This window comes from Lissotriton helveticus, chromosome 1_1 (genome assembly GCF_964261635.1).
Source record: "Lissotriton helveticus chromosome 1_1, aLisHel1.1, whole genome shotgun sequence".
In the NCBI taxonomy this organism is placed as follows: Eukaryota; Metazoa; Chordata; class Amphibia; order Caudata; family Salamandridae; genus Lissotriton; species Lissotriton helveticus.
Window position 1 is genome coordinate 1,661,619,032 of NC_136057.1, and position 22,481 is coordinate 1,661,641,512.

Here is a 22,481-nt window from a genome sequence, read left to right on the forward strand (position 1 = left end):
GGTGGCTGAGAAGGGTCAGTTCGTTTTAAAACAGGCAGAACAGGACTATTGCAAACATTGCCTCGTGTTTCTTCAATTACGTCTTTCTCAATCAACTCGTAAACAATCGCTAGCAAAGCTTTTTCGCCCTCATTGGATATTCTGTATTGGGGAATTCGTGGCATTTTGACATTCGACTTCAATGTTACAACGTATGGTGGAATTTCTAAAAGACCCACATCATTCGGACCAGTAGCCCAAAGAATATCTGGAAGAAGTGTCAATTCTGTTGGAAGCGTATTTCTCGACAAATACATGGGAGAAACCACTTTCTTACCTAAAGTCAGTTGTACTCCTGAGGGAGAACAGTACAAAGTCGCATACAATCTTTTTAGCAAATCTAATCCTAGCAAATTTTCACCACAACCTGTTGTCAAAATAAGGGGTGCTTCGAATTCACAAGGACCAACAGAAAGAGATAAAGGGTCAGAAATCGGATTTCTAACCGGGGCGCCAGAAAAACCTACGGAAACGTTCATTTCGCCAGACAAAGGTGCGCCAGGGAGTTTGGAGTGCATAATAGAACTCTTTGTAGCACCAGTATCCAACAGAAAAGGTTCTGACACACCCGATGTAATCACCTCAACGTAAGGTCCACTCTGATCTACTGGAACTGAAACAACTCCCTCTCTTCGTCTAAGGCTGTCCTAGCAATCGTTATTCTCCCACTGCTCATTTTCTGGGTAATACTCATCGACGTAGTATTGAGCTGTCCTGTCAGATACGTTATTTTGCTGGTCAAACCTGTTCATAGAGTTTTGTGGTGGAGGGGGACGTGCGTCCTGAGGGGTGTTTCCACGCCCTCTACCTCTAGGCGCTTGCTGACTACCACGGCCTCGTACACCAGAAAACTCGTTCGTACGTTGCGGCAGGGCAGGACAGTCATATTTGTAATGACCTTCTTGTTTGCAGTATAAACACTGATTGGGACCTACGCGGTTTTGATTGTAATCGAATCTCTGCAAGTTTCTCTGCGGTTGCTGAAAAGTGGTCCGGTAGTGATTCGGACCATTATTATTTTTATTACCACCACCACGTGGAGGATATGCTTGCTGTAGCAAAACCTTCGTTTTGAGTTCTCTAGTTTTCTTCTCTACTTTATCTTTCTCATCCTTGTCTCTATTCTCATAGTATTGTGCGGTAGCTAATATCTGGGCTGAAGATGAGACTGCCCAAGAGCTTTCTGAATCTTTCAATTTTCTACACAAGTCTGGAAGCAGATTGTGCACAAATTTATCGACGAACAATCTCTGACCACCTTCTGTGGTCATATCTTGACCGCTGTGGTCAATGAATGTTTCTTCAAATCTGGTGAAGAAATCTGACACAGTTTCTTCTTTCTTTTGCTTGCATGCAGATAACTTATCCCAATTTACACGTATCGCAGGCATTATTGTCTTCATGTAATCTATTATCCTACCAGGTAATTCCGCTATCAGGGGCTCAGGCTTGGCACCACCAACTTGTCGTGCATCTGCAACAGTAATATTAGCCCACGTGTCACCTAATTCCTGGTCATGATCTTCATGACGAATTTTTCCCCATAAAGGCTGTGGAACGACGTTCCCGAATAACATATCGATATCGGCTAAATTCATAATGCATGATCCAGCAGTTTGCGACAATTCTTTATAGTACCCTGCAGGATTTTTACGCGGATCTGGTAGTGTTTGTTTGAGTGCTAAAACTTCAGCTCGCTTCCATGGAACATGTACCCATACTCGGTGAAAGTGGGGCAGGACAGGTGGGACAGCTGTCGCGTCACCCTCTCTCCATTGTGGGGGTACTTCTCTCATAGGGTATTGTCGTGCCTTTTTCCTACTAGATGCACTAGATTCTGGTGGTGACCCAGAACTACTCCCCTTACTTCGATGTGATAATAGCATTTCAACTGCTTCTTCCACATCGGGACCTACAATCATACCCAGACTAAAATGAAACCTTATACGACACATCTCTTGTGGGAGGCAATCCTGATCATTGTCTTCTAAATCTTCGCAAAGAAAAACACACATCTGTTCGAACACATATCTCTGTGTCGCTGTTTCCCATTGATGGAAAACTTCCATGACAGACTGTAAATCATATTTTGCAGTGTCCATGACCCATTTCCGAGCTAAATTATTCAGGGAATCTCTCTCTTGATAATCGGGCAGTTGACTTCGCAACTGTCTTTTTCCTATGTTAGGGGTCGTAGCAGGCGACCCGAAAAGTGGTAAAAGAAGATTAGTAACAGTACTGGCCATTTTCTGCCGAAAGGAAGGTGAAACGGAAGAACAAACAGATGAAAGAACGGGGTGAGGTAAAGCGGATGCAGAGATGACAGAAGAGGTATGAGGAATAATAGATGTGGTACTAGGCAAAATCATAGAAGGGGCATTTGTAGAAAGTACAGTAGGCAAGATCGTAGAAAACACAGGAGCAACAGAATTGGTCGGTGGGCCTAGAGGAGGCTGCACCGAAGAAGTAGGAGCCAGTTGAAGAACAGCTGGTGGGTGCTGTGGAAAAGCCAGAGGCGCAGCTTGTGCAACTAAAGGTTGCGGGGGTGCGGTAGCATTCTGCGCATAGGGCGGTGGCGAGGTTAACAATTGCGACATTAATTGGTCTTTTTCACGCTCTTTTACTGTCCCTTGCTGAAGAGACGGCAAAGCTGGATAACATTTATCTATTGCCATTTTACGTTGCCTGTGCAATTGTTCATTTATCTGCTCTTCCTCATTATCTTTAAACTGCACGGCAGCTTGTATTACTGAAAGTCCCTCTTCTCTCTTATTTTTCTTAGCTAATTTAATCTCTTTTTGTTTGGCTTCTTTGCGCCATATGCGGAAAGAGTCAAACATCGCCGGCCGGGCTTTCTTTTTGAAGAGTTTAACTTCAAGGTTGTCTAAGATTTCAGAGTCAAAGCTACCATATTGGGGCCATTTTAAAACACCGTCTTTCCTAGTGTATTTAATCCATACCTCGTTGTAAACGATGGGGCCTACCCCATGTTTAACGTATAGCTCGTAAGTCGGAGTTCCAACTGGAGGAACCGGACATGAGTCCTCCAATCGGGAGTCCCTATTATTATTACCAAGACAAAACAAATTCCCGAGTCTAAGACTAGGCATCCTTTCTCTCTAGTCTAGTTCCAAAACTTCAAAGGAGTTATCGATTACGATATTGCTCGTGAAAACACGAATCCTTCGGTTATGGTACTTGCAAGAACCAATAAAAACCTTTATGTATCTCTAAGATATACAAAGTAAGTCCAACTAAGGACTAGGAGACGCTCCACTTATACTTAACTGAAAATTATCGATGGCTTCACCAGAAGACTCGTCTCAGCGTTTCGCTCTACCGAAAATGTCAAGGGTCCAACATCAGTGCGATAGCCAGGGCAGCAGTCCTTGTAGCCGTCGGGAAGCGGGGAACCTCGCAGTAAAGACCTTCGGACCACGTCGACATGCAGGGGTCGATGAGGTGGTGGGCCCTCTTCCGGAATTTTCACACGAAGCTCCTCACGATCTTCAGGCTGATTGGTACCACTGGAATCGCCCCACGTTGGGCGCCAAATGAGGTACTGGGTTTTTAGGAACCGGTAACGAACCGGTAACCCAGCGGTGCCAGGGGATCAACACACCAAAGACCTCGGGTTCTCCTGAGTCAGACCCACAGAAACTTCAGAGTCTTCTAGGTGAAGTCAAAGATTAGTTTATTGGCTGCAACCAAGGTGACAGGGTCCTAGAAGTACAATGCCAGTATATTCAGGAGACTGCACACTTTCACAAAGTTAGGCTTCTCTTCTTATACATAACATTTGCCCTTTGGCGAAACATTCCTTGGGTGCGCGGTATTTCATTTATGGTTACTGATTACAAAAGGAAAGCAGAGTCATGATGACATGTACATATTTCACGTTGTGATGCCCATAACAAATCATCCGGCAAGGCCCAACATTTCATCAGATATCGCTGGACCCCTAATAAAAATGGTCACCTCCCCACCATAAAATAAGTGAGGAAAAGGAAAGAAGAAAGATGTGAGCGAGATATGGCAGGTGTGCGTGCTGAAATGGCTTTATGGCCGGTTGGGCCTAGATACTATCTTGCTTGGTCACTGGGAGGGAACTGACCTAACGAGCTCGGCCTGGGGCAATGGTTCTAACTTGTACTGGGGTCAGGAAGAAGTCGATTAAGGAGTACGTGTCCTTGTGGAATCAAATTCGACTGGATTAAGGCCTATGAAAAGGGCAACATGCAATTAAGGGTTCAGAAGGCAAATGACGATTTCGAGGTGAAATTGTCACTCGAATATACTGAAAATACATGTGCTTGATGTACTCGTCATTTCCGGTCTTTTGATACCAAATTCGTCCTATTTAGACGAAGTTTTTATTCTCGAGTCCGGTACTGTTACGGATCCATATTTTTCAGAACCACAAAATCAATATTGGGATTATGCTTTTTTAATCAGTCCAAACCTAGAATCACCTGAAGCTAAGGGGCTTGGATTGGATCAAAATGCACCACCTCTTTATGACTTTGTTGAATGGTCAAGATTCAGGGGCAGATGTATCAAGCGTTGTTCCCGTTCGCAAACGGGCGATTTGCAGAATCTGCCCGTTTCCAACGGGAAAAAGCATTTTGGGATGTATCATCTCAAAAGGCATTCGCAAAATAGAGAAATGCCAAAATTGTGATTCCCTATTTTGCTAATGCATTTAAGGAATCGCAATTTGAGATTCCTTAAATGAGATGCAGGAAGCAAAAAAACAATTTGCAACTTGGCTTTAAGGAATCGCAAATTACCATCAACTTTAAATTGGTTGTAATATGCGATTTTAAAGAAAAATGCACTTTTTTACATTTTTCTAGGTGCCATGTGGCGTACATAATTGCCCTTAGGGCCAAATGTGCACACATGCATATTTTAGGGGTGCAACAGGGTGTCTATTTGAGACCCTTGCACCTTTAAAATTGCATGTGCAATTTGCGAGTACCTCTAGGGGGACTCTCAAATTGCGCATGAAATTCCCATTCATTCCTAAGCCCATAGGAATGAATTGGAAGCCATTCCTTATTTGCGACTTGCAATTTGCGACTCGCAATTTGCGACTCGCAAATAAGGAATGGGTAGGAAACGCAATCTATTTTGCGAAACCTACATACATTGCATTTTGCAAGTCCATAATAACGAATCAGTAAAATTCGCTATTATGGACTTGCAAAATACAATGTTGATACATATGGTCCTCTATCCCCTGTGGAATGAGAGATACACTCAGATACCATCTACGGTCTTGACCTCATCCACACCTCTTTTAGCGGCGTAGGGATACCATACTGGGCATCTATAGTGCTATCTATTAAATTTCCTGTTGCCCCAAAATCAAGTAGCCGTTGTAATTATATTGTCCTGTCCTGCCACTGGACTTGGGTGGTAACAAAAAATGTTGGGTCATCTGCATGGAATTAATTTGTGTTGAAACTTTTGAGACTGTAAGATTAGATTTACCCAAAATGCTCGTCTCAACAGGTTTCGAGAGCTTTCGTTTCTGAGTTACTTTTTCATCTAGGCTTTATCTTACAGTCCCACAGGAAATGGCCTTTTATTCGGCAGGCAGACTCAACGTCAAACTTTTGCGCCTTTGCCATTCTTCTTTATTTAAAGGTCCTCTTACACTTCCTATTTGCATAGGGTCAGGTTATTCGGTGTTTTATCCAAATTTGATTTCTTTCCCATACATACTATTATCTAAATAGTTTCTGTACGCTCCTTATCATGGCATCTTTCAGTGAGGTGATGATCTAGCTTTACTACAAGATCGATCAGATCATCACATGTTTCAGGAGGATATGCAACTAGCGCCAATAAGTCTTCTAACTCATCTTTTAAATCTGATAAAATTAAGAACTCCTCATACTTTATGGCCATCCTGACTCAACCACCAATCGATTGAATGTGGAGATGTATATAATGAGTTCTTCATTGCACTGTCAGTGGTTCAAGAGTTCCATATACACCGACTGCATAAAAGAATGGCGATCAAATCATTTATTCACTTCCACCTTAAATGCAGGATAGTTATACAGTAGGGGATTGTTTCTTTCTGGAGTGACTTCTCGTGTCTCCCTCTTCGCTCAGGCGAAAACTCCATATAACTTGCTGCACTGACATGTTCTCATCTTGTTTATTTCCCATAAGAGCGAAGACAGGAGTCACGAGGCGAAATCCCCAACTCCCTATCGGCGAGAGGACCCAACTGAATCAAAGCCACAATTTGACCAACAGGAAAAAGGGGAAGGGAGATAGAGAATAAACAAAGGTGTACATAATTTGTGCAATTTTACCAGTTGTACCTTATGCAAGCTACACGAAATGTCCCAAATTACGGTGAAGTGAAATTGCGCACACTTTTTTTCTGCAATGTCATGGATTAGGAAGAAAATTACTTGTGGAGTGTCAGATCTGAACAGAAATTGTGTTGCAAAAGACATTTTCTCCTCGTACCAGTGGCCCAATCATTCTCTCAAGTGTCTTTTGATTGAAGGATTTGCACTTAAAATACACAAAACGCATTTCATGTAAATTACATTTACTTTAGCATAATTTCCATGACATTCTGCATACTTTAGGGGGGGAAATCTGACAATTTGCACACCTATAGTTACTATACACAATTTGGTGGAACAAGCTTCTATGGGAGTGTATGAGATTGGAGAATTTAGGAATTATAGATACTCTAGGAGAGCAACTTAAATTGGTGAGGTTTAGAAAGACTAAGTGAGCCTCTTAAGGGAGAGTACAAGACAGTGATGTGGGGAATGAGTGTGGCTCCTTTGGAGTGTTTAAAACCTATGATATGGGAATGTTCGAGACTGTCACTGTAGGATTTCGATGGCGCTCTATGGAGTGTTTCTGTGATTGAGGAGGTTAGTTTCAAGTTAGACTTCATGGAAGAGTCTGAGAATAATGATGTGAGGAATGAAAGATTCCACTGTGACATTTTAGAAATGTTTTAAATGAGACTGCATGGGAGTGATAGAGAGTGCAGGTCACCCGACTTAGATTACCATACTCACCTGGGCCCATAAACAACATATGATAAGATTTAATCAGGTAATCTGTGCACTTACTCTAATCAGTGATTTATATATTTCATTTAGGACCTATACCATTGACTTACCAATCTTCGTCATCGGTACCTAGAGTCCTAAGGGATCAAAGGTGTTAGAATAGTAGGTAGAAAAAGAACATATGCACTCATAAAAATAACCACAACTCGGGAAAGGTTTAAACTCTTTATCTAAAATCGTTAAATGTCATAATCCAAGCATTGAACAATAGAAATTTCTCAATTAGGAAAATAACGATTAGAATGAAAATATGCAGAGTTTTTATAAAGCAGTCTTTACGCATTTGACATAAGGGTGGGAAGAGAGAAGGAAACAATACAATGACACACCCACATTGAAAATTTACCTAGAATGGTGTGAAGAACTAACCCTGGCCACGGGTCAGTTTAAAGGACAGAACCCAGAATCAGGACAGGAAAAGCCAAATCGGATCAGGACAGGACCCCCAAGGGCTAAAACCAGCACCCGCAGTTAAAGTTGCAACGCCTGCGTTACTCCCTCTCTGCAGCTAACAGCCAGAACACGGTAAGAGTTATCGATTTCTCCGACAAAGTGCTTCGCCAGCACTTCAGCTCTCAAACCCCGATCTGGGTTTCGAACCTTCTGACAGAGGGCTCTGCCAGCACCTCTGCTCCCGATCACCTATTGAGTGTGTTGGGTCAGTGACAGGTCAGCTATGCGGACAAGTCAGACAAATTAACTAGCTAAGCTTACCCTAGTTATATTATTTTCCAGGTCAGTGTACCACCCCCAAAGTTGCAAGTGTAAAGATTCCCCAATTTTGATTGGACAAGAAGAGAGGAGAGGTCATCATACCATACCAAAATGAAACTTTTCTTGATGATATTAAAATGAACGTTCCCGCCCATCATTTTATTTTCCCATGCACTTTTATTCCACCCGGCAATAAATGTATCAATCAGTAACAATAGCGTTCAGTATTGTACAGTCCAACTTCCTCTCCTGGGGTTGAAAGTTCATGCTCCCAGGCACATCTTCTCGCAAGTTTTGGACTTGGCTTCCATTCAATGCCAGTGACTCTTGAGCTTTTGGAATCTTGTGCGTATGTTCAAAATGGGTGCAGTGGGGTTTCATTAGGCCCAAAATGTTACATGTAAAAAATAAAAGACAAACAGTTTTAGAACAAAGAATAAATGAATGTTCTGTATACCACTTATCACTACTCTATTCCCATTACTTTATATTTAACTATTGCGTTAGAATCAAGCAGAACGAACAGCTTAGCAAAAGCAGCCGTGCAAGCTTCTTGCATGTGAGGACATGGAGCAGCCATCTTAGTTCCAGTGCGCAGAAGCAAAAGATTCCCTCCAAAAGCAGGGAGTACGTCATGTCATGTGAGTGTGACAGACGCATGCGCAGTAAGAAATCCCACGTAGCAGCGGCCATATTAATGCAAGCGGATTATCGTTAGTAAAAGCACATATGCAAGCTTCACTTAGATGTCATGTAATGCAATATTATTAGGACAAACATGTTGATTAGTACATTAACGTTATGTCGAGAGGCAGTGGCGGCTCCTCTATAGGAGCGTGGGGGTGTCGTCTCACTGCTTTTTCGCAGTGCGAGAAGGCAGAAACATAAAATGAAAAAACTACCATTTCATGTTTCTGCCTTCTCGCATTGCTAGAAAGCAGAAGTGCCTGGTTGTGGTAGGGAGGGTGGGCGGTCGTGCCCGAGGGCAGGGGGGGAGAGGCTTTCTCACTGTTGTGGGTTCTGACTGTTTGATCGGCCCCAGGGCCGAACAAAGCAGTCATGCGCAGTCCCCTTTTGTCCCCAATACCTACATAGAGAAAGTGGCCCGGTTGGGGCGCTCTCCCCTGCGCCCGAACAGGGGAGGGGGGGGAGGGAGGCTGTCTGCTAAGATGGCTGCTTCCTGGCTGCACCATTACACGCCTGGAGCGGAGGCGGTGCGTATCCGGCGGTAAGGTAGGTAACGTTTTATTTATATTATTTTTTTATTTCCCACCCGCGACCCCCCACCCCTACTCCCACGAGCATTGGGTTACTGTATTGGTGTCATGTTGATGCAATGGCTTCTCAAAACCGCATGTCTTGAGCCAATGACTTTCATTAATTTCTTGCATTCACAACTGAAAAGGCCTCGGTAATATGTTCCATTTCGCGATCGGTAAAGCGTGGTTTTATTTCTCGGCTCAAGGCTGTCTTTCTGTCTGTGTAGTGCCCTTTGGAGGCCAGGTTCCAGTTCTGGGCCTTGATAATTGCTCAAGACTACGGTTCACCTCAAAGTTCTTTGCCCACTCGAGGTTGTGTTTTGGGTCCATGCCAAAGCCTTGCCTTATGAACATTTCTGGGACGAAAGCACAGCGGCAACGTTCAGAAATGTTTTCAGTGTCATTACTACTTCACGCAATTCTGGCGGTGTTGTGTGTGCCTGCGGCCACGGCTGGTGCAGTAGGAGCGGTGTATAAGTTCCCTGAAACTGTGCTACCTTGTTAAACAATTCTATTGATGAGTAAGTACGTTTATTTTCCCCTGCCTCAGAGGTCTCCCTCATTTGTACTCTTCGGTCTTGTACACTTTGAGAGTCAGTCCTCTGATCTCCCTGGTTCTCCACTTCTCCCTCTGTCCCTCGGTACCGGGTGGGAGAGTGTTTCCCTGGGTCTCTTCCCTGTCTATGCTCACACCGTCTCTCGGGAACGAGCGGGAGAGTGTTTTATAGGGTCTTCCCGTCTTAGCTCACCTCGGTACTGGGCGGGAGAGTGGTCTCTCTTTAAATACTGCCTGTCTCCCTGAGCAAAGTGTGGTAATTTCGAAAGGGCCTTGTGCTATTTATATATTGTTTTATGTAAAATGCTATGGAAAGTTCTGCTTTGATCACATAATCATAAAAGGACATGGGGTGTAGCGGCTGGCCTTGTGTGCTTTGAAAGCGAGTGCTCAGTGCCTTCAAAGTATGTGGAACTAAAAATCTGTTAAAAAAATAAGTTAACTTAAGAAAGTCACTAGTAAGATTTGGGACCGATCACAAAACATTTTTGTCTGATGCTATAAAGGTAGTGCTTGGTTTAAACACTCCGTTTTACCAAAGTACTAAAGGAAACAGGCTTCAGGAATGTAAAATGTGTGACAATAATGTTTGTGCACATTTACTGTGTGGCATTTTGTTTTGCGGTGATGTGTTCTGCTTTTTCTTGTGCTGCTGTCTTTTTGTCTAATTGTACTGCTGTATTTTTGTGTCCTGTTCCAAGTTTTTTTTTTTTTGCACCAGGTTATATTTGAATTGTGGTGTTATATTGCTTTGTGTGCGTTATGCTTAGTTGTTTATTTTAGAACTGTCAGCACTCGTAGCAATATTTGTAGCGAAAGCAGCACATACATTGAAAGTTACTGTGACAAGCAACCAATTCTTTACATCTAATCATGCTCAGCGAGGGTTCCGGCACATTTATTCCGCATTATCACAATAACCTGCCAAGTCGGTATCATGCATATACTTCAAGGAAACAACGTGTGTACCCCCTGTCTCTTAAGCACGCATGCCTGTTTGTGGGAAGCTCCTGTACAGCGTGCGCACTAGAGTAAGAGTAAAGATGGAAAGAATGAAAGATAATGAGGGAGAAGATGAAAGGTGTGAATATATAGAATGGCTCATTAACATTCTTGCTTTCTGAAATGTGCTTGAAAATGCACAATTTGCCTGCTCTTTTTTCAAAATTTTCTCAGGGGCGAACTTCCCCCCCAAAAGACCTTCATAGTGTTGAGCTCGCTCGCTCACTACGCTCATGCGCTACGCTCGCTCGCCATATTGTCACCAGCCGCCACTGTCGAGAGGACTGATTACAAGCAAGTCGCATTACGGGCGAATCCTTGCTCCATCAATCCCCTCTTTGATGATATTTTATATCATCACCAATTAATGAAACAGAGGCCAACTTTTCACATTTCACCCAGCTCAATTTCTTCAAAGTTTCTATTTTGTTTCTTTTCATTGTTTGTGTGAAAGTTTTTCACTTTCTTGTATATATTTCCGTTCAACTCTTCTAATTCAAGCTCATCAATATTTCCCTTTTTCCCCTCTCTTATTTACTGTATATGTCTTTTTGTGCTTCCGACATTTGCAACAAATTATTATCCCTAAAATCAATAAGCCTATTCCCACCATTGGCATCAGTATTTACCTACAAAAATTTTCCTGCATTAGAAAGCCAACTACCTATAGAGGAGAGACCATCAGTAAGTCTCTTCCATGCACTATCAACCTCCAGTGGTTTGAACTCTTTTTTCAAATGTGTAATATTTCTTACATACCCTTTAATTTCAACACTTTTGTCAGGTATGTAAGTGCAACAATGTTGTGCTTTCAACATTCTACAGACTCCGCCCTCTTTTGCTAATAATGTATCAAGAGCAAGTCGATTTTGTAAAACCATTGATCTCATCACAACCAATTCGGTATTGACCATTAAAAACCCTCCAGCAGTATCAGTTGATAACCGATCCACTACTGTTGACAATTTGCAAATTCTTTGCATATTCAGAGCCACTCCCACTCTAGGTATCAATGCACTAAATATATCACCTACTATTTCTTCAAAACGAGCTCTTTTGCTACGTATTAATCCATTAGTTTCTTCATTGTTTCCAGTGATTTTGTTTACATGATATATCTTTGGGAAGACTAAGTATGGGCAAATTTTGCGAATTCCCGGATTTTCCCCGCAAAATCGTGGATTTTTTGGCAATTGCACTATACTCAACTGGAGTACTTTCTACTGGCTAATCAGTAAGTGCTACCTCGGGTAAATGTATCGCATAATATATATTACACAAAAACGAGTTCTTTTGATAATGCGGAAAAGAAACAAACCCAGTCTCTGAGTACAGCATGAGGACTGGCCCTTATAGTTACACGTTATGCTCCTTGAGACTTTTGCAAAATGAATAATGAGAGTGAACCTTTGCCATAATACGGGAGCGAAATTTGCCAATGAAGAATTGCCATTTTTAATTTTTTTATCTGTATGTCTTTTTCTTCCGCTGATTTAGCGAGCATCCAGAGATTGAGCACATTGTGCGACTCTCTATTTATGTTGTTTGTGTTTTCCCATTGTATCCACAGCTACTACCAGACCTCCATACCGGTCAGGCACAATACCTAGACCAACCTTGTTAAAAAACAGGTCAACCACATTTTTTCATAATCCTTGGCTCCTGAAGAAAGCCCACCTGACCCCTCCTGGGCAAACAAGGGCTGAAACATGTCAACCTTTTTACTGGACGCAAAATAGTGCGGAAGATCCCTAATCACCCTTCCTACGCACGCCAATATTATTTTAATAAGCCTAACACCAAGATTCAATAAAATTCACTTTTCTATGGTTATCAAGGCTTTTTTAACATGTTTTCTTTAATGCACTGATCCCAACTGTTTCTCATCACTACTGTACCAACTAGTGGTTCACCTCCTGGTGGAGGAAGCACAACAACTGACCCTATGATGATGCTATCACGTAATAAGTGAGGCAGATATAGCGCCAACCGACTCCTAAGTACGTGAATGAGGGTTTTTTATCGATACAGGAACGAAAATTGAAAATAACCCTGGTTACTCAGGACAAGTGATCCCTTCCCCCATCATTGATTTTTTTGTATCTTGTATATAAAGGTCAGAGACCGATCAGCGCAGCAGATGAGGAGAAAGCAGCTTCCTGGTCACTGGAAGTACAGTGGGATTGCGCTCGAGAAACTCGTGGATGCCTAGACCTCCATCACGGATTACAGCTATTTGTAGACGGTAGATTTGGGGAGAAGGCACGCCTGCCTAGCATCGACCGTGCTCACTAGATTCTTGCACTGATTAATAATGCGTTACTGAATTTGAGCTTCAACTGGGGCACCTGCTTTATTTACATCTGTAAATGCTACCTGCTGAGGTGTGACAGGAGCCTCGTTGTCTAATTGTAACTATTCTCTGACCCTGCTTCGAGGGTCAGAGCAGGGTCAGAGAATAGTTGCAAGTAGGCAACGAGGCGCCGCTCAGGAAGCACTTACAGGGTTACAGCAAGTGCCCAAGTTGAAGTTAATTTCTTTGTAACCCTTTTGTAAATGGTTACAAAGAAATTAGCTTCAACTTGGGCACCTGCTGTAACCCTGTAAGTGCTTCCTGAACAAAATTCATCCCGCTCGCAGATTCGCGAATTTTGCCGCAATTTCGCGAGATTCGCGGATCGCAAAATTGCGGAAAATCCGCAAATTCCGCGAGCGGAACGAATTTTCGGCCCATACTTAGGGAAGACTATTCCAAAATAACAGCTCCCATACCAATGATCTGGCAGTTTGTAATAAGCCTTGTTTCCGCATATAAAATAAATTCCAGGAAACACAGGTTCAGTTCCATCTTTAAAACCCCAACCCCCAATTACCTTATAATTGAGTTCAAATTCACTGGAACCAATGAATATATTGTTATAATAACTAGTTCTTTCCCTGTGGAGACAGAGTTTCCCCTTCTTTTCGAAATCCAGCAACATAGCAGCATGAGTCTTGCCATTTGGGGTGAACCCTATATTTTCAGCCCATTTAGGAATCTTATGATTCTTATCATTCGCCTTTCTTTGGAAATTCTCTCTCCTTTTCTCAACCATATTAAAAAATATTTTCTCTTTTTCTCGTAATAAGCATGTTAAATTATTCTTGTGTGCTTCAGCTATATCTATTGTACCTATAGTTAGAAAGTATTCACCCATATAAGCATGTTAAATTATTCTTGTGTGCTTCAGCTATATCTATTGTACCTATAGTTAGAAAGTATTCACCCATATAACGTGTTACAGCACTCTTAGTATGTACAGGATTCAGGTTACTACGTATAGGAAGTTCAGAAAATATCACATCTGAATTAGAATAATAATACTGCAAAGGTCTTTTCTTATAGAATAAACTAGCTAAAATACTACATGAAATACCATAGGTTATGGCAAATGATGGTAAGTCACACCTTCAGCTACCGAAGTAGGTAACTTCATATAAACATAGCAATCTTCTATTTCCATAGCTGCTACATAGGGTACTAATAGGTTTGCAAATACATTTAAGGGAGTTCTGTTTTTAATTCCAGTATAATGTAGTCCTTCCTCATCTGTTGCTTCTAAATCTACCTTCTGTTGTTTAATGCTAAGTGCTTTCTCTTGTGTATCTATTCTTCTAGGTGTATCTATTGTTTGTAGCTCATTAGTATTATTCTTCATGTCTCTACTCATTATGTAAGGAATAGCTATTGTCAGTCCTAACCATACTATGAGTACTATCACTATACTAAATGTGCATATTCTACAGCATGTTTTAAACAGTTTCTTTTCGGTCTTCTATTAACAGTATGATCAGCCATTTCTGACCAAGGAGACTTAACCCCTCTTTGTAGCTTTTACACAGTCTTTTAACCTGTGGAATTTTCAAGTGGGTCTCACTTCTCCGTCAGTCTGATCAACAATTAACTCGTCATCACTTTTATCACTTATTTCTAAGTTTTCAAACATTTCAAGGACGATGTAAGTCCATTCAGGGCCTCTGAAGTTGTTATTCAGCCTTTTCAGTCGTGGACTTCTCCTTCTTGATTGTACTGCAGACTGTTCAGTTTGACTTGTTATTTCATTTACTTGTGCCGGTTCTTCATTTATTGTCTTTAGACGAAATCTCAGCCTTTTGACAAACATAGGCCACTTGTCTCTTTTTCTGAGCCTTTTTGCTGGTACTGTGCTCTGCCCTTCTTCAAGTGTTCTCTTATTTTCATTCAGTTGTGGCACATCTATTTCAATGCTCTCTTCTGTATCCCTCTCTATCTGACTAGGTCCAGGTCTTATTTCTGTTTCTTTTGCCTGGTTACTAATCTGGCCTTGTTCAGGTATCTGCTGAATTTGACTTTGATTTGATTCACCTTCTTCTTCCTGAACACATTTTTCTACTTCTATCTCGCCCTGCTCAAGCTCTTTGAACCCTTGATTTTCTGCTGCCTGAGCACTCGCCCTATTACCTATCTGTCCCTCCTTAGACTCAAGAGTTCTTGGTGGAGTGTCATTTGTCTGAGTATTATGATCTTTCCTTATCTGGTCCTCCTCAGAATTACTGTTAGCTTGGATTTTCTGTAATCTGAGTACGTTCTTCTAGACCTATCTCATACTCACTATCACTCTGACTGTCTAGATAAGTCTGACTTCTGGTTCTCACGTATTCTGCAGGTATGTCAACTACTGGAATCCAATCATCTTGACTGGTGCCTGGTTGTTCCTCTTCAGCTACTTCAGGATCGATATCTTGAGACCCCTCAGCTGTACGACTTTCAACTTCAGTTTCATCAGGTTCAGTCACTCTTTTTGTATGACTGGCATAGATCCAGTGTGGAACTCCTTCGCACTTTACAGCTGTGGTGGTAACCAGAATTACTTGTCGTGGTTTTCCCCACCTCGGCGCAAGACAAGATTTTCGCGTATGTTTCTTTAGCACTACCCAATCTACTGCGTTCAGGTCATGTGCTGGAGTTGCTTGTCTGGCGAGAGATAGAACCACTTGGTCAGCCAGTTCTTTGCAGTACTCCAGTACTAAATCATCAGATATATTTATCAGCTTGGGTCCTCGCACCCATGCTTGCCTCATTGCTCTTCCCATTAGTATTTCATGAGTACTCAAGCCTGTGTTCCGGGCTGGAAAACTTCTGAGTCACATCAGAACAAGAGGTAAAGCTTCTGGCCACTCTAATCGGGTAGATTCATACATCTTTCCCAATCTTGACTTGATTGTGCCATTCAGTTGTACTATCACTCCAGAAGCCTCTGGGCAGTATGCACAGTGCAGCTTTTGCTTAACGTTGAATGCTTCACAAATTAGGCCAATTATTTCATTATTAAAATGACAGCCTCGGTCTGATTCAATTGTTACTGGAAAACCGAACCTATGTATGAGTTCTCTGAGTAGGAGTTTAGCTACAGTGATGCTATCATTCCTACGTGTGGGGTAAGCTTCCACCCATTTTGAAAATAAGCAGACAATGACAAGAATGTATTTTAGTCCTCGACAGGGGGTAACTGAATGAAATCAATCTGCAATCGTATAAAAGGACCCTCTGCCTTCCCAATCTTTCCTGGTAACACTACAGTTTTCTTTCCAGGATTCATTTGTTGACAAATTAAACACCTCTGGCAAAGTGCTTCTGCTATGTTCCTGAATTTCGCATTGAACCATGACTGTCTGAACAAACGTATCATGGCATCTCTTCCCATATGAGAATCTCTGTGGAACATCCTAGCCATAGGAGCAAGCAAACAGTCTGGTAACACAGGCCTACCATCAAGGTAAACAATGACACCATCTTCAACCCTTCTCTGACAACCTATCTTTCTCCACTCTTCCTTTTCTTTTGGTTCTGCTTCATTTTGCAAGTCTCCCACTTCTTCCCATGTTCTCACACCTTCAAGCAACATAAGTTGGCAGCTGTTTCCACCCACTTCAATTTTCTTGTTTATAGCCATTTTAAATTTGGCGCAATGTTGGGCTAACTGGTCAGCATATCGGTTACCAGCTGTCACTTTGTCATTTCCAGATTGGTGAGCAGCACACTTGATCACAGCCACTTCTTTTGGCAATTGATTTCTTCAAGCAAATCTTTTACATGATGACCCTTTTTAATAGGAGTACCTGAAGAAGTCAGAAACTCCCTTTGCATCCATAATTGGCCAAAGTCATGCACAACCCTGTAACCATACTGGCTATCAGTGTAAATGGTTACTTTCCAATGTTTCCAAAATTTGCAGGCTTTTGTTAATGCAACCAATTCGGCTACTTGTGCAGACTAGGTAAATAGGATGCTTCAACTGGACCCCCCAACGTGCACACTGCATAGGCAGCACTCAAAACTCCTTCCTCATGTCTCATACATGAGCCATCTACAAATAGCTCATATTCGGAATCAATTAACGGCTCTTTTCTTATGTCTGGACGTGGTTTTGTACTGTATTCAGTCAAATCGATACAGTCATGTTCAACTTCTCCCTTCACTTCTGCAAAGTGTGAGTCAGGTAGCAGTGTTGCTGGGTTCAGAATATTACACCTAGCAATGGTTACATTTCCTGCACCTACAAGGATTCGCTCATACTTAGTCAGCCGACTAGGAGTGAGGTACTGAGTCTTGGTCCTTGTTAACAAAATCACAACTGCATGTGGAACATACACTGTCATTGGATGTCCCATAATAATGGACTCACTTTGCTCAAAGCTCATGCAGGTTGGAGCTACTGCTTTCAGGCATCCTGGCGATGCAGATGCCACTGGGTCTAGTGTGGAAGAAAAATATGCCACAGGACGTCTCATCAGACCGTGAGTTTGGGTCAAAACTGAAAGTGCACAATTATCTCATGTGTCACAGAAAAGTGCAAAATCTTTTGAATAGTCAGGCATCCCTAATGCTGGAGCTGTACACAGACATTCTCGTAGTTTCAAGAAAGCAGTCATGCTTTCATCATCCAATTCCACTGGGTCTTTTGCTCTTTTCTTTGTCATTTGTATCAATGGGTTTGCTAGGACTCCAAATCCAACAATCCACTGCCTGCAATAACCTACAACTCCAAGAAACATTCTGATCTCTTTCTGAGTTTGAGGTAGATTCATGTTTTTGATTATTCTGATTCTTTCTGAGGTAACCCTTCTGGCACCTCTTTCTATCTGGTGCCCCAGATATTTCACTGGCGTGGTACAAAACTGTAATTTCTCAGGTGACACTTTATGCCCTCCTTCACCTAAATGATTCAGTAAGGCAATAGTATCAACAACACAATAATTTTGAGTTTTAGACGCCACCAATAGGTCGTCTATATACTGGACCAGGACTGAGTGTCCGGGCAGCACCAAAGAATCAAGGCGCTTTTTCAAAATCTAATGTAAAATCGATGGACTTTCTGTATACCCCTGAGGAACGCGGTTCCAGACGTACACATGACTGTCAAATAAAAAAAAGAAAAAAAAGAAATTTGCTATCTGGGTGCAATGGAATCGAGAAAAATGTGTGACACAAATTTATCACGGTAAACCATCTAGCTTCCCATGGTATCTGATATAGAATTACAGCAGGATTTGGCACAACTGGACAGCATGGAACAACAATTTTATAGATTTTTCGAAGGTCCTGTACTACCCTATACTTCCCACTTGACTTCTTTATGCCAATTATGGGCGAATTACATGGACTGCTCATTATTTCTTGTAAAATACCTGTTTCAACTAGGCTCTTTATTTCTGCTGCAACTCCGGCTTTTATTTGGGCTCATTTTGTACTGTTGAGTATTTGGGTAAACTGCACCTTCTTTACCGTCACTTTTATTGGATCGACATTTGCCATTAATCCTACATCTTTTCCGGTAAAATCCCACACATTCTCTTGTAACTCTTTTGGTATATCTTCTATGGTCAATGTTTTATTTTCAGTTTCCTGTTTTGCTAACATTAATTTATAAATCCCCTCTTCGTCTGGGGTTTGAATTTCAACACCACTTGGGGTGCAAAAGATGGTACAATTCATTTTGCACAGCAAGTCTCTGCCTAACAGGTTCACTGGACTTGAATCACACACAACAAATCTATGCATTTCTTTAAAATTGCCTATTCTAACTTCCATTGGTTCTGTGACTGGGGTACTACTTTGTTAGAAACGCCCACTACTTGGATCGCTTCTCCTGAGAGGGGTAGGTTTGGAACGTCTGCTGTTCTTACAGTAGAACGGGTAGCACCAGTGTCCAATAGAAAGGTGACATCATTTCCTTTAACCTTTCCTTCAATGTATGGACTTGACTGATCTACCGGCAAGGAGGCGCCAAGTACGCACTCCTTGTCCTCCCCTCCCAGGCACCGTCAGTATGTGTCTTCACTGAGAAACGTATCACTTAAAAGAAATTGTGATGTTGCTGTGTCTCTCCTTTCACTTCCCTCCCAATTTGTGGTATCCACACTCTGGTGTGCTTTGCTCCTCAAATTTGGCCTAGGTGCAAGGGGTAACTGGTTTTGTATTACCTGCTGCTTTTGTTTCCGTGGCACGTTACTGTTTTGCACAGCCTTACACTCGTTCTTCCAGTGCCCCAACTTGCCACACCCATGACAGGGAAACTTCTTTTTGCTTCTTCTCTATTGAATTTTCCCCTTGGCTTACCCCCATTACCATCACCCTGAGTCTGAGTATTGTTTATCTGACTCAATTGAAGCTCCTGTTGCTCTGCTAATTTCACTTGTGCCCACATTACCTTTTCCTATAATTCTTTTCGTTTATTGTCGAGTTCATCTTCACAATATTTTGCATATTTAAGGATTTCATCAATCGGCTTCGCCTGCCAGCAAATTTGATGATCTTTAATCCATTGCAAAATTTCTGGTCTTAATCCTGACACAAACCGATAGATGAAATGCGTCTTGTCTTTCATATCGATATTATCTAAACCACTATACTGTTTGAATACGTGTAACAGACGTTCATAATATGCATGCACAGATTCATCGTTATTCTGAGTGGTTCTAACTATCCTAGTCCAATCTGTCTCTTTTGCAGGCACCTTCCCTTTGAGGTAGAGTATTACCTGGTTGTACTTTTTCATAACCTCATCAGAAGGTGCCCCTGTCTTCAGATCTCTAGGATACTCATCACTACGCCAATCAATAGCAATTTTACATTATGTCCACAAATCTACAGGAACAACAATGTCAAATAATCCATCTAAATCTTTCAAAAGACATTTCGAAACCTTCACAAATCTCTCAACTTGTCTGTACCACTCTACAGGTTTCTCGCGAAGTTTGGGGAAGTCATTTGTAAATGGCAAAATATCCTGTCGGGACCATGGGACATGTACATAACCTCCACCTGGTACCTCTCTCATGGGACATAACCTTTCCACCTTGTCTGCTTCTTTCAACACATATTCGGATGCAGTTTATTTTGATCGGGCCTCTTCTTTTTTCTTTGCCCACCTAGTTTTCCATTTTTCTATGTCACCCCATTTCTGCAATAATGTCATAAACTCCCTAATCTGTACCTTTCTACCTGACACATTCATATTTTCCAAATCTTTGTCAGAAAATTCAGCTCAATATGGTTTCTGTAATACTTTAGATTTTCCAATATCAATTCCCATATTAGCTGCCATATCAATTAACTTTTCATGAAACACTCTTGTATTTCTAGTAAAACTTTTGCATATGAACAACAATTCATTTTCACTGAATGTATTTAATCTGTCCAATCCCACATTTCCAGCCATCATTTCTTCTAATTCAACTCTTAATTTGAATAAATCCAATACTTTTGGCTGTGACTTTGGTTTCTCTATTTCTCGTGTCCATCTCTCTATTTCGTCTGGGGTTACTACTGTGGCATTTCTTGTACCTGAGGATGTCTCCATTTGCACTTCTCTAGAATTTATAGGAGTGGTTTTCCAGACCGAGTCACTCACTGGTTCTCTAATTGGCAAATCCATCACGGAAATCACTGACTCACATTCACTCGCTTGATCATCAACTATTAAGGGTTATTTTCTTGGCTGAACTACAGGTGTAGTCAGAACGGGAGTTTTATGACTAACCTGCTTATCTCCGTAGAAAGGAACAACTGGGCCAATAGTTACCGGAATTGTTAGGGCTTCAGGACTTGTATTTAATTGGGACATTTTCTGAATCAACTCACTTCTTTGTTTATTTAATGCTTCTCTTTCCCTGTCTTGTAGCACTTTTTCTAACAAAGTCTCTTGAACCACGTGACGAATCAAAGGTGGTTTCAGAAACATAGCATTTGGATTAACTGTGCTTGGTTCCTCATTATAAAGTGGTGGATTTTTCATCAATAAATCCTTTAAATAATCATCATCTGACTCACCACTAGTCATTAAATGTTTCGTTTTCTCAGTCTTTTTACTCCCTGTAGGTTCTTCTAAAGTTATTACAGGATATAATCCTACCACTAACATGGAATGTCTCCATTGTTTCATTTGTTGGTCTCTTGTCTCTTTTGGAAATCGGGGATTAAACTTGCTCCAATTCTTGCTACTCCTGGGTCTATCTCGCTCAAAAGCCTCAGTTTCCCATTCCTTCAATGCCTCATACTGCGTTAATCTAGGTCTGGGATCTAATTCATTCATGCTAGTTCTCAAATTGTACAAAACTCTACCATTAAATGTGCCATTTTCTGGAAATGCTAAAATACCATCATCTTTTGTGTACTCCATCCAATTCTCTAACCACGCACGTGTGATAGCCCCTTTCAACCATCATGTATGATGCTGGCTTATTTGGTGGTAGAATAATAATCCCTTCTCTTGTTTTAATTGCTTTATCTTTCTTGAAATAATTCTTAATTCTTTTAATGAATGACATTTTTCTTTTCTCTCCGTACATGATATAAGGTCTTCCTCTTTTATACTGTTCTTGTGCAAACCCTAGATATTTCCTATCGAGTCTACCCCCTACAAGCGGACCTATATGCCACATATAATTTAAACGCAAATCTTTAGGATAATTCTCAATTTGTTTACAAAATTATTTCCAATACCAGCGCGTCTTTTATTTTTCAGTGACCAATCAAAATTTAGAATTCAAATAAATACACCCCCGCTGTCTCAACCAATACCAGCAAGGCTCTGAGTGACGTCAGTGCAGCTCCGCAACTGACTCCCTCCTTTGCAAGGTAATACGAGAACTTAATTTCTTTCACTTTTAATGCAGATTTTATTATTCAACAACGTAAAAACATCCGCCACTGTACCTGAGTGACTAAATCAAAGGAAAGATAAATTTCACTCTCTTCGAGTAAATCCCTTCCGCTTACTCTTCATACAGTACGAGTAGATCCCTTCCATCTACCATTCACGCAAGCATTAGAGAACCTGTTACTTCTTCAGACTTATCCCTTCTGGGATTTACTAAGGCCAAAGTTTCACCAGCGAACCCCTTTGCTATCAATCAAGCTCAGAAGAACCTGCTACTCCTTCCGTGTGACCCTTTCTAGGTGATATCACACAAAAAGTTTTGCTAATAAACTCTTTGCTATCTTTTATTCACACATTTATTCAGAAAAACACTAAATAGTGCTTCCGGTTTTACCTAACCATGCACATATTTCCTACAGGTAAGTGACCTCACTGCAGTGTGGCTTCCATTTACCACCCGCTATTCTGCCCCCGGGATTTCAGACAAAACATATAATAGGTACGAACAATTTTTGGTTAATACATAAATCAATACAATCAATAATACGATTTCAAATATGCAAAAATATTTCTCATTAACCATCTAACTCCAATGAACTACCTATCTTAACTA

General features: G+C 41.4%; 1 protein-coding gene across 2 annotated transcripts in view; it reads right to left on the minus strand.

The window, feature by feature from the left end:
• Nucleotides 1-7,309: 7,309 nt before the first annotated feature.
• The window catches only part of LOC144830245 (retinol dehydrogenase 7-like), a 176,750-nt gene continuing 161,578 nt past the window's right edge, over nt 7,310-22,481 (minus strand). Inside the window, exon 6 of one of the 2 annotated variants that reach the window (XM_078688903.1) lies at nt 7,310-8,213. In XM_078688903.1, coding sequence (XP_078545029.1) covers nt 8,077-8,213 — 137 coding nt within the window. In that variant the 3' untranslated portion in view covers nt 7,310-8,076. The remainder of the gene's footprint in view (nt 8,214-22,481) is intronic. The other variant, XM_078688901.1, reaches the window with a different exon arrangement.